We start from the raw sequence: 13,277 nt of genomic DNA, 5'->3' as shown, positions 1-13,277 counted from the left end.
TTACCGTTAGATCATCTATGGACGTAATCCAAGAAAGCTCGACCTCTATTTTGGTTCTCCCGCATAAAAAGTAACGTATCCAATTATTGTGAAACAGGGGATACGACCCATCCCTTCGTTTGTTTCTAACGTTAATCCACCCCACCAACCAGACACGACGGTTCGCTAATTTGGGCCGTTCGACGGATAGCTTTTACTTAAAAGCTTCCGGAGGGATAACGTAAGCCTTTTCCTTTTACCTTCGTCTCTCTCTTAAAGCTCGAACTTACCGTTTTTGACCGTCCGGCAAAACCCTTGACTTGGGGAAGGAGAAGAAGAGGGAAAAATATTGTATAATTATATTTTAATATTTTCTATTTCGTTATTAATCTTTTCTTCTCTTAACTTAATCCTCTTTTCTCTTCTTATCTTCAATTTTATTTTCGTTTTTTTTTCGTGCCTTTTCTTTAACTCTAATCCAGCAGGGGAGGTGAAACCGTGAAAGATAAAAAAAGGCAACAAGAAGGCGAGGAAAAGAACAGAAAACAAAGCGCGAGAGAGACGTAAACGGCGAGTCATCATTTCATTATCTGATCACAAGCGATTCCTCTCCCCCCTTCCCCCCTCTCCCTCTTCTCTTCTCGAATAAAACAAATCTCGCTTTTCCCCCATTCCGCCTGTTTTCCGACGAACGGAGGCGCAAGAATTGGTCTTTGTTCTCCCTTTCTTTGGGTTTTCGATCGAATTTGTTGGGCACCATCCCGAAGCTTCGAATTTTACATGTTGGATTCTTTTCTGGGGTCGGAATCCGTTTTGGATTGAAAGGTTTTAATTTGGTTTTGATCCGGCGTGGTTTCTGGGGTTTTGGGAAGAGATTTCGAGGGCCGGGTTTGCGATGGAGAAGTTGGTCGCCTAGAGGAAGGATTCGGGCTGTTTTTGTTTGTTAAAGTCGAAAGAAACAGCCTGGGGTTATGATCGGAGGCCACCGGATTGGAGAAGCTAGGGTTCTTTGTCTAGTTCTTGGGTTCTTTCTCTCGGCTTTTTGGAGGGGTTCGGGGGTGGGGGATGAGGAACGATGTGCAGAGGCCTCAGGGAGGTGCCGTGCCGAGGAACGGGCGGGGCAACAACGGCTTCTTCTCGCTCCGCTCCTTGTCGAACTATATCAGGATCGTGTCCTCGGGCGCCTCGACGGTTGCATCCACCGTCCGATCGGCGGGCGCGTCCGTTGCGTCCTCGATTGCGGACCGCGATGGTGATGCAGGACGTGATCAGGTGCTCGACGCGGTCCCTTCTCCTCTTTAAAGAATTTGATCTTTTCCCTCTTTGACGGACACTGCTGAAATTTAACTGAAATTTAAAGTTACCCCTTTTCTCTACCTGTAACTGTATTTCTTAATTTCTTATTGAATGAATGCCTAGAAAAGAGTCAGCTTAGTGATTATTGAAGTAGAAATTATTACTGGAATGATTACGTATGCCTTTTTAATGGGCTCAGTTGTTCTAATACGAGGAATTGATAACTGACTGCATGAGCCAGGTGTTTATTTTATAGAAGCTGGATTAAATTCTGTTGCTTGGATAAATATCTACATTTTTTTCTTGGAAAATTATAAACTTTTGGCAAGACATTGTATCTTCTGAGAGTTTTGTGGATGTCACAGGTGCTTTCTCGTGTCTATTTCGCAACTTCAAATTTAGAATTTTTTCTGATGTCCTTGTTTTACATGGTTATGTCGATGCTTGTCGTCGCATCTAGTTGTCATGATATGGGATTTTTGTACAGATAGTTGATTTCTTGCTATTACGGAAGCACATGCAGCAACAAGGCTTCTTTATGACAATTTCTCAAAGAACACATACAATGCAGTGGATAAGCAATTTAACCTTTTCAGGATCATGAGCTGCAAAAAATTAAATAATCGATGAAGTTTATTTATTTATTTATTTGCTAGAATATTTTTTCAGCTTTTGAAAATACCATTTTGTGATGATTTTCTTTTCTTTTTGATGTGATAACATATCTTATTTCTTCATACTTGTTTAGCTTTCTAGTTCAGGTTTAGCAAACCATTAGAAGCATTTTCTTGTATTTTCTTCAATGTATATCTTGAACCAACCCCTTATATTTGAGAGGTACAAAACTAGTTCATACATATCTTCATTCACAATTTTTTGACATTGGTGAAAAGGTGCACTGGGCTGGATTCGACAACTTAGAATTTGAGGGTGATGTTCAGCGGCAGGTTCTGTTGCTGGCTTATAAGTCTGGTTTTGAGGTTTGGGATGTTGAGCAGGCAGATGACGTAAGACAGCTAGTATCCAGACATGATGGTCCTGTTTCGTTTCTGCAAATGCTAAAAAAGTCAATTTCAACAAAGGGGTCTGAAGATAAATTTGTAGATGTGCGTCCATTGCTGGTTCTTGCTGGAGATGGATCATTTTCTGGAAGCGGAAATAATCCTGATGGGTTTAGCTCCTCTTTGAATGGAAGTCCTGGTGGTTGCCAGGTGCTGGGAAATGAGTACCCGTTACCAACATTTGTCCACTTTTATTCACTAAGGACACATGATTATGTGCATGTCTTGAAGTTTAGGACAGCTGTTTACTCAGTAAGGTGCAGTCCTCGAGTTGTGGCTGTTTTGCAAGCCTCCCAGGTATGCATTGCACTTTACACGAACTTCCTTTTTTTCACATAGTTACATATGCAAAAATTGTATTAAGAAAGGAAAATGTGTTACAGATACATTGTTTTGATGCTGCAACCCTGGAGAGAGAATATACAATTCTTACTTATCCTATAGTTTCCGGGATTCCTGGATCTGGAGGCACAGGCCATGGACCACTTGCTGTGGGTTCTAGGTGGCTGGCCTATAGTGGAAGTCCGGTTGCAATTTCAAATGCTGGCCGTGTCAGTCCGCAACATCTGAGTCCTAGTACAGGTATGTCAACATCTCCTTCAAATGGGAGTCTGGTGGCACACTATGCGAAAGAATCAAGTAAGCAACTTGCTGCTAGCATAGTGACACTTGGAGATATGGGATATAAGAAGCTATCCAAGTATTGCTCAGAACTTCTGCCTGATAGCAATGGGTCTATTAGACATGGGAGCTCAAGCCTAGAAATTAATGGGACCATTAACGGGCATTTGCCGGACATAAAAAATGCTGGAATGGTATGCAATTCTCTTCCGAAGTTTCTGAAACTTGATACCTGAGATTCTTTTCTATTCTTGCTTCCCCCTAGCTCAGTAATGGAATTAAAAATCAACTATGTTGCACTTGCTATATTCTTTATGTCCTTGAACGGAAGATTTCCTATCTAACATGTATGATTATGGATTCTTTTCTGATAACTTAAGAAAAACATGTGTCATGTCTTTTTATATGGTCACTGTTCTGAATTTTTATGGTTGGATTTCCTTAACCTCTGCAGGTCATTGTTAGAGATATAGTTTCTAAGTCAGTTGTGGTTCAGTTTAGAGCACATGGAAGTCCTATTTCTGCACTATGCTTTGATCCTAGTGGGACATTATTAGTGACAGCTTCTATTCATGGTCACAACATTAATGTTTTCCGCATAATGCCTTTTCTACATGGAAGTTCATCAGGATCTGATGCAAATGGGACATATATTCATCTTTACAGGTTGCAACGTGGCATCACAAATGCGGTAGATAATGCATACAATTTGTTTGGCATTTTCCTTGAAAATTGAAATACACCTGCTGACTTCTAATTGGAAATTTTTGTTGTATACATCAGGTTATACAAGATATTAGTTTTAGTGATGACAGCCAATGGATAATGATCAGTTCCTCAAGAGGAACTAGTCATTTATTTGCATTATCTCCTTTTGAAGGGATTGGAAACCTTCAGTCCAGTGAGAGCAATTTGGCAAGCATCAGTTGTGGAACTGATTTAACAACTAAGGCATCAGTTCGTTGGCATCATGGATCATCTTTAATAAAGCTTAATCAGCAGTGTATTTTTCCATCTGGTCCTCCAGTCACGTTATCAGTTGTAAGCAGAATAAGAAATGGGAGTAATGGATGGAAAGGTGCTGTCACTGGTGCTGCTGCAGCTGCCACAGGCAGGATCAGTCCCCTTTCTGGGCCTATTGCTTCAGTTTTTCATAATTGCAAGGGTTCCGGTCTTTATTCCGATAACACCTCATCAAGGACAAAATATTACTTGCTTGTTTTCTCACCTTCTGGCTCTATTGTACAGTATGTGCTGCGCCACTCCAATGGAGAGGATTCTGGCATTGATCTATCAGGGTTAAGCACTGTTTCTCATGAATCATCACCAGCAACTGATGCAAGGTTAGTTGTTGAGGCACTTCAGAAATGGGATGTTTGTCACAAGCAAAACAGAAGAGATCGCGGTGACAATGTTGATATATATGGCGATCATGGAAATGGAGAAAACACTAAACTTTTCCAGAAAGGGACAAAGAAAGGAACTAGTATCTATCCTGATGGTGCTACAGACATGAAAGTAAAACTCATTGCAGAAGAAAATCATCACTTGTATATATCTGAGGTTGAGTTGCAGATGCATGCAGAACGTGTTCCATTATGGGCGAAGTCTGAGGTACTTGCGCATATTGTTTATTGTAACATGCTTTGTTCTTTTGTTGGATTTTGATCTTTATATAAGTATCTATGTTTCGATTGTTTCATTAATTCAATTTACTTTCCAGATATGCTTTCAAGTGATGATGGATGAAAATATAAAAGCAGATGATAGTTATACATCATCTGGGGAAATTGAGATAGAGAGGATCCCAACACGCACAATCGAAGCTAGGTCAAAAGATCTTATACCAGTTTTTGACTATATCCGTACACCCAGATTCCAGCAATCAAGGTGCATTATGACCCCATATATGTACCTGTCATGAATTGCATTTGTTGCTCTATTATATTTATCTGTATTGCCATCCTATATAGGTTTATTTTTTAATTATGATTTTTTGCACCATAGGTTTGGATGAAATTGTATGTTTCGAAGACCCTTATTTGAATATAAGTATTGAGAAATGTTTATAACACATTCTATTTTGGAGACTGGTCTTGGATGCATCTCAACTGCATAGTAGGATCTATATAACCAATTGCAAAAACCAATTTTATGATATGTTTATTTCCTTTGTAATTTATACTTGATGAATTCTTGTGTCCTTTGAACCTATAAGTTGCTACGTTTTTCTAATGGAGGAAATTGGTATGTTTGTCTAGTGGATGAGACTGTTGAAGAGAGGAGTTTGTGATGATACCAGAAAATCTGTTGGCACATTGGAAACCTGCGTTAGATTGTGGTTTAAGCTTCCACAGTTAAGAAGCAATTCTCCAAAGTCTGCTGAGACTTGGGAGGAATTTAGAGGAAAATTCATGGTTTAACACAAGCTAGTGCATTATCTGCGAGCCATGAAATGTAAATGAAAAAGCCAAGTTTTACGCATAATGCTGACATTAGTGCCTCACAACACTTTCTTTCTCTTAATAAAGGGAGTAATTTGGCTTATGATAGTTTTCAAATAGATTCATAAGACCATGTGCTTGATTGCATACTAACTTGACAAATTAGGAAAAGGTCGAACTAACTCTTCTCTATGTGGAGTTATCCTCCTCCTTATGAGTCCTGACTTGTTTACAGTTAACTTGAGGAGAACATATTAGTTAAGATGCAATCATGCAATAAACAGGTAGCAGTATCCAGATATATTATATTACAATTGGTTATAGAACTCGTGTTTATGCATGTAAGTGCTTATATGCATGTATTGTTTTTAATTGTCGCACAAATACCTCATTTTGACTGTTCTTTAATTTTCTTCTCTAGTTCCCATGGTGTTTGACTGGAGCTTTTTTTCCCTTCTATTAACTAGGCAGTTAGTCAACACTTATAATTCCAAGGTCAAATATATATCGGACTGCTTCTGTCAATGGAGATTGAAGCCTAAGGAATATCATGATTTTCATTTGCTTTCATTGTAAAAATACAATTTTTTTTTGAAATTTTCTTGTTATTATGTTTAGGCAAGTTAATATAGTGCCATCACCATTTCGTTGTTTTCCTTAAATATAATTTAAATTTTAGGGATTTGAGGATTGTTTGCACAACTCTCAAGTCACTTGACCGTTGATTATATGGTTTTCATCCCTCATATTCTCAAGATGTTGAACTGTGGAATATGCGGCTTGCATCCATTGTTTTTTCATGTTTTTGTTTGCTCCTTATTGTTCTGTAGCTGGTCTTGTTTTGTGAAGTTAATGCTCGGTATGTATTGGCCATCAAAGAAGGAAAATAACATGATGAAGATACAAAGGATGCTTGTAGAGTGGTTAAAAATTGAAAGCAGTGGTTATTGCTGCTTAAGTATTCTCTGGGCGGTCATGCCTGAGAGTAACTTGGATGAAGCCTTTTTTTTTTTCCTTCTAATTTGCAGTTTTGGACTTTACCTGTAGATGAAAGTGGACCAAAGGCTTCCCAGTCCATTTCAAATGACAGGTTTTACTTTGCTATCACTTTCTGCTATATGTGGCAAATCATTGGGTCGTCTCCAGTAACAATGTGATTATAGAAACTATGTAATGTTGAGAGCTGTAGATTATGATTTCTGGGGTGGTGTGATGGGTTTTTTGGATGGAGATGATTAAGGTTTGCAACCACTTGGACATTGAGGAAGTGGAAGTATAATTTCTGTTTTGCTTCTTGAAGGAGGAAATATCCCCACACGTTATCTGGAGTAAATGAACCCAAAGGCCCAACTTCATTTGATTCCATGTGTTCCAGTTTTACTGGTAGCTAGCTTCTTCAGGGATCTTGGAGCTACTAACATCAATAGGGTGGGGAGAGATGATGTTGGATAACATTATGGACATGTTCTTACTCAGGTTTAGTAAGCATGCCTTTAGATGGTTCTCCCTTTATTTGCTGAAATAGAGATGCTAAATGGTGCTAGCATTCAAGGTTTTAAATCCTGCAAGACAGAGGTATCCGGAATAGGCCATATTGTCCTGTCCTGTTCGAGCGGCTATTTTGATTGAGCATCCTGGCAAGTACCCTCGGTCTCTCTCCCTCCCCTTTCTTTTCTTTATTTTTTTGTTGTTTTTATCTTCTTTCGTTCCTTTATTCCTTCTTTTCTTTATTTCTTTTTTTTTTCTTCTTTTTCTTCTTCTTTCTTTCCCTTCTTACTTCTTTCTTTCCTTTCTTTTTTCTCCCTCCCATTCTTTTTTTTCTTGTCCCCTTCATTCCTTCCTTTTTCTTCTTTTTTCTTTCCTTTTTTCTTATTTCTTTCCTTTCTTTTTTTTCTTTTCATCTTCTTTCCCTCCTTTTTTTGGTTTCCTTTTTCTTTTTCTTTCCCTACATGGATGGGTTTCGGAGTCCTACCCTCTTAGTCCTCCGGTCTCTTAGGAACAGGTCAAGATGGCGGGGACACCCCCATTCTGCAAGGACTTAAAACAAGATCCTCTGAATCGGTACCGAGATCCGTACCGGTCGACGCCCAGTACATTTCAATACTTTACCAAACCGATATGGGTAGGGCATGCCGGTTTTCACGGATCGGCATGCCCAATTTTTTTTGGAGTTTTTTTTTAAAAAAATTGATAGTCACTCTTTTTGAACTTTTTCAATAAATTTAAGTCTATTTTAATTTTTTTTTTGATTTTTTGATGTTTCTATGATTCTGATTTAACCTAGATGATGCATCTTATTGCTTTAAAATAATATAAATCATAAAATAAACAACATAAAATATTCTCAAATCAAGTCGTAACGTGAAAATTAAAAAATAAGATAATCAATTACATACATTTAAAGTTCAACTTACATATCGATATTTAAAATCGGATCGAGTGGCGATGCCTCTCGTAGATATCCAGATCATCAGTATAGTCAGAAGGTACATCAGCCCGCTTCTCTAACCGTGCAGTGTTGTAGTTTTGTACATTCATCCTATAAGGAACACACGTCGGGTTATAAGCACTCTCGGATCTCTCGTTAAAGCTTTAGCTCTGAGAGGAGTCAGTTGGCTGATAATATGGCTGTGGAGGAGCCCATCCGAATATGCTGACAGCAAAATCCGACCCGTAAGATGCTCTAAGCTGCGTAGGATGGTAGCTACCGAAAGATGCCTATATTCTTATTTGTATGGGTCATAGGCTGCTTGTGGCTACAGGTAATAGGATATAGTATATGACTCAGAATTTGATACGTCTATGGATCCTACTTCACATGCTAGATCATTTGTAGCTGCATCGTATTTTTTCGAATGACCTCAAGGAGCCCATCTCCTATATGCAATCGTATCCTCGCGGGCTCTAACAGATCGTGCACCGTGGTCCATATCCTATGTAGCATGCATAAACTGGTGCTCACCGGTGAATCAAAGACCATCCTGTGGCTGTCTCATAAACAGTGGTTTCATGTCCTCCACTCTCTTCTTGGTCGGCAGATTCATGACCGCCAGAACTATCATCGCTGCTGCTTCTGATTTCTGAATCTGAGTATACGGACTCTTTCTCAACTCTCTCTATTGGGACTGCAAGTGTCTTTTATTTTTTTTGGGTTTGCCGGGCAACTACCTTCTTATCTTTCGTGCCCCTCTCTGTCTGGCTATGCTGGAAGGATGCATGTCACCCTCCTAACCGAGTCGATCAGATAGCGTAGTGACCTCGTCCAAGCATCTCTCGATTATATTTCTGAGATGTCTCGAACAAGGGGTCATGTGGTGACTGGCTCTCTGTAGCTGTGGCTGATCAGCTGGAAGAATGCATGGAATATTGCGCTCAGTCCATTGCTCTGCATCGACGCTAGCTTCACTGGCTACGAAACTGGCTGGTCGTAGAGGCGATGCTCGCTCATCAAGCTTCGGATCCTGCTGCTGGCCCACAAGCCATTCGATCATAGGATCATCCTCATCATCAACGAAAGCACTATGGATTGGATCTATATGCTTGAGCTCTACTTTTTATAGTGCCAGAATGTTTGGAACCGGGTTGACTCGGCTCGGAACTGGCCGGTTCTATATGAGTTTCGGCCGGTATGGGGCTGGAACCGAATGTAATAGGTGAACCGATCCGGTTTCGCATCGGGTTGGTTTGGCACTGCCCGATCCGGACGGTTCGGCCCGGTTCGACAGTCCTTGACTTAAAACCTTGCCAACATCTTCTCTCTCTCCCTCCCTCCATCCCCTGTAATACTTTCCAGTATGAGGTGGACTGACTTGTCATAGTAAATGGCTAATTTGTTTCTAATTTTTGTTCTATTGTGCAAATTGCCCTTGCACTTCTTATGTTTCATGTATTACGTTTAATGTATTAACTAATACTTTAACCATATGGAAAGACATTTTAAGAGCCCCAGCCGTAGTTTCTGAATGCACTTTTATAGATGTTGTTCCACCCTGGATGGCAATATCTCAAATCTCTTTCTCATGATGTATTGTCTAACATAAATGGTTCTCTTTTATCCTTCATGGAGTTAACGGGAATGAATACTAAATCATCTTTTTATGGCATTTGGTGTGACTGTTAGGTTGCAACTTTGAAGTTAATATTTTCAGTTATGAGGCTCTCATTGACTTGCTAGTTCTGCTAAATGTTCACTTTTCTCTTCCGATTTGTGCATCTATTATAATGTGGATTTCCTTTTTGCTGCTGGTTGGAAAATTTGCTTTCCATTATAAGTGTTGTCTTGTTATTTGTTTCATTTTTCCAGGTAATCCTTGATGTTTTCATCTTGAAACCCTTACTCTTTTTTGCTTGTATATTTTTAGCTACGAACTTCTATTCTGCTTCTCAAGAATTTTATCCCTTGTCTTTGATTTACGGCGAATGTTTTTGAAATGAACAGAAATGACCTGCTGGTGCGTCAAAAATCTGGACTGTCAGAAGGAAGGCTCTCATGCAGAAGCAGCTGTAGTTCGCTAGACTGCATGTCTGAAAATGCTGCAGTGGCTGAGCTTCCCAATGGCATTGATGAGAATGGTTGGAATAGATCCCCAGCAGAACCTAATGAGGGCTTTGTAAATAACCATATGGATAGCCCAGTCATGAAAAGTCATCTCGAGTTTGTAAATGACAGTGAGGGCCTGAAGATGGAGGCCCAGCTCGAGTCTGTAAATAACAAAGATAACTTGAAGACAGAGACCCACTTCAGTGATTATGATAATGACATTGTCTAAGGTAAACATTTTGACTTTGTCTTAGCATTTTCTGATTTGAAGTCATTTAAATTGCCTGCGGTAGCTTGCTTCAACTAAACATTGGAAGCGAAGAGCATGCAGTTCCCATTTGATGTTCAAATTGATGTCAACTCAACGGATTTTAAAGATGTTTTTTTGTCTTTGTACTCTCTCCACTCTATATTTGTATATGTATATCGTAGATATATGTATATATGCATATAGACCATTAAGTCAAAAGCTTCATGGGCTATATTAAACTTACATGTGATGTGACAGCTATCATTCTTGTTCCAGACTTAAGATTAGCTGCTGTTCTAATGAATTCTTAGCTGGTATTTCATTGCAAAGTCCTGCCTAACTAGTGCAGCGTTGGTTCCCTTGTGCAGGGGTAGGTGAGATCATTGCTGTAGCATTGCTAATATAGCCTTCACTTTGCGCTTTTATTTTACCTCATTGAGTTGTTCTAGTAACGGCCCACACATACTTTATACCCTTAATGTTGTCGAGGAGATACCAAGAGCACTCATCATGAACAGTCACTCTCTTGTTATTTAGTGTTTTTTGGCCAAACCATCATGTCCTCTTTCTTTTATTCATACATACGTACGTATGCACATACGTATGTAAGTACGAACATGCATACATTCATACATGCATACATACGAACATGCATGTGCATGCATATATATGTATGTATGTGTGTGTGTGTGTGTGTAATCAAGATGAGTACTATTGATTTTATATATGTATACAAAAGTTCTCGTACCATTTGGTAATTTGTACGCCTTCCGACATCAAAGGAGTCCTTATGCCTGAACTTTTGTTGATCTGCCAAACTTCTCTGAGTTATCTTAATTACTGCAATCGCATTGCTCGTTTCTTCTGTGTTTCGGAGTTCATACATTATTTGGTTGTACCAGGCACCTTGATTTTGGGTTTCTCTTGGGTGGTATTGCTTTAAAAGGTAATTTTGTGACTTTTAAAATAAAGAAGCACCTTTTAAAAATCAAGCATTTGATAACATTACCTACATAATGATTCGACAAGAAGAAAAGGCCAGAAAAATTGCTTTTAGGCTAGAAACCCTAGCTTCTAACTTCTCCTTCTCAAAGGAGAAGCAACACCAAACACACCCTTATATTCTTTTTGTTGGTCCTTTTCGCTTTAGTATCTGTGCTCCATGCTTTTAGTATTTAAACCACATTCTTAACTTCTTTTTGAACATTGATGGTTTGCTACAATGGTGTAATCATTTTATTTCATCTTATCTATAATAAATGATGTGGTAACAGCTAGCTTTCCTTAAAATAATAGCTGGGTTATTGCCCTTAGCATCTGACTTGAGAGAGAATGATTTCATTTTCGTTGAACCAGAAAAGTATAAACTAAGCCAATATAAGCTTGCTTTCTGTTCCAAATGTTGAAACACGTTTAATAGTAATTAAATGATTCTCTCTGCACTCAAGAAACCTTATCAGTTCCCCCCCCCCCCCCCCCCTTCTCTTTCTTCCAGATATAGATGCCTATGTTCAAACTCTTTAACTTTATATCTGTTTCTGCAAGAGATTGCGCCTGTCAACTTTCTCTGGGTTGCACAATTAATATTCCTACTTCACATTGCCATCTTTATAATGATCTTTAATACAATTATACCAGCTCATGTGGATTATCAATGTGCACATTGCTGTCTTTATGATGATCTTTAATACAATTATACCAGCTCATGTGGATTATCAACGTGCATTTTGGTGATTGCATGATTCCTTTAAGGGAACATATGTTTGTCTCAAATTGTAGTGCCTTTCTGTATTGTAAATGTTCAAATTCAGATAGCATCTTAATTCTGTTTTGTGTTCAACAGGTCCCTGGTTTCAGAGGCTTATGGAATGCTTAGATCTTTCTCAGGTGTGTAGCAGCTATTCTTTTATTCTACCCCGGGATATTAACTTGTGTTTATATACATATATACCTGTGGCAATGTAAATCTAAGTGAGAGGGGTTCCTGTGAAGCGGAAGCATTTGATGTTGTCAAGTTGGAATTCCATTTCTCCCGCACATTTGTAAATAACAAAATTTCTTGATTGCATTTCCAATAAGCATCTGTAATGTGTACATAATGACAATGGATTGAACTATTGTTTAGTACCTATAAGAATATAGACTAATGCATGCCGTGTTCGAAGTGCCTTTTTCCAAGTTTTCTTGTCATCACTATGCAGTTTGTCCTTGATTTTTATCCAAGATCTTGGTCACGTTTATGTCATATTTATGACAATTTTATTGGGTACTTTGCAAATCACTATATTTTATTAATGATTGCAACAAGGTTTGTTTCTATTAAAAAGATTTCTTTGTTGCAGCACCGTCACATGTAACCAGTGACAAACAGACACTGATTTTATTATATTTTATTTTTCCTGAGATTAGGAAATAGTTGGCGCTTGAATTATAATTACTTGGGAGAAGACTAATGGAGTGAAATGATCACGATGGCAACCCTCAGATCGTAACACAGTTTAATTGAGAAATCGAAAGATTGCTTTATTGTGTTACAGCATAAGCCGTTAGAAAGGTTTGTGTATGACGGCATCAGCTTACCATTCAAGTCTGAACGATTTAGACCAGGCCTTCGACTAGCAAAACTGGCTCAAGCAACGGTTCCGAGGATTGGAACAGAATAGGAGGTGATTATCATGGTTAAAAATTGGAGAATAGCATGTCTGAGGTTCCAAGAGCACAGGTGAATTGGTGGTGGAATTATTTTTACCATCAAGGTGGGTGGTAGCTGAATTTGTGGGGAATGAATCCAGTTCCTTGTAAGGTGAATTTATCTTTTACGTCAGCAAGTTTGGTGTTGTTCTAGGAAAGTACTTTTGTAACTTCTAAAACCAAATGACAAGTATTTCTTTGAGAAGAAAAAGAGATCCGAAACAAAATGTTGATGACGAAAAATGCTGGATGCTGATGACGTTCCCTCGTCACTTGTGCCTAAATCTGTCTCCTTTATCTCATCCATGTTTCCGATTGTTAGAATCCATTGTTTGTTTGATTGATTGTGTTAAATTTAGTCGATCTTACTAAATTTTATCTTAATTGATTTAAGA

General features: G+C 38.7%; 1 protein-coding gene across 1 annotated transcript; it reads left to right on the top strand.

The window, feature by feature from the left end:
• Positions 1-555: 555 nt before the first annotated feature.
• Positions 556-12,369, top strand: LOC103696161 (autophagy-related protein 18f-like). Its single transcript, XM_008777699.4, has 8 exons — positions 556-1,251; positions 2,169-2,633; positions 2,720-3,151; positions 3,412-3,648; positions 3,741-4,571; positions 4,681-4,847; positions 9,840-10,171; positions 12,035-12,369. The coding sequence occupies exons 1-7, from the start codon at positions 1,045-1,047 to the stop codon at positions 10,168-10,170; spliced, it is 2,670 nt and encodes an 889-aa protein (XP_008775921.2). The 5' UTR covers positions 556-1,044; the 3' UTR covers position 10,171; positions 12,035-12,369.
• Positions 12,370-13,277: the final 908 nt, after the last annotated feature.

This window comes from Phoenix dactylifera, chromosome 4 (assembly GCF_009389715.1).
Source record: "Phoenix dactylifera cultivar Barhee BC4 chromosome 4, palm_55x_up_171113_PBpolish2nd_filt_p, whole genome shotgun sequence".
NCBI classification, from domain to species: Eukaryota; Viridiplantae; Streptophyta; class Magnoliopsida; order Arecales; family Arecaceae; genus Phoenix; species Phoenix dactylifera.
The sequence above is the reverse complement of the archived record's forward strand: the minus strand, read 5'-3'. Positions and strand labels throughout refer to the sequence as shown.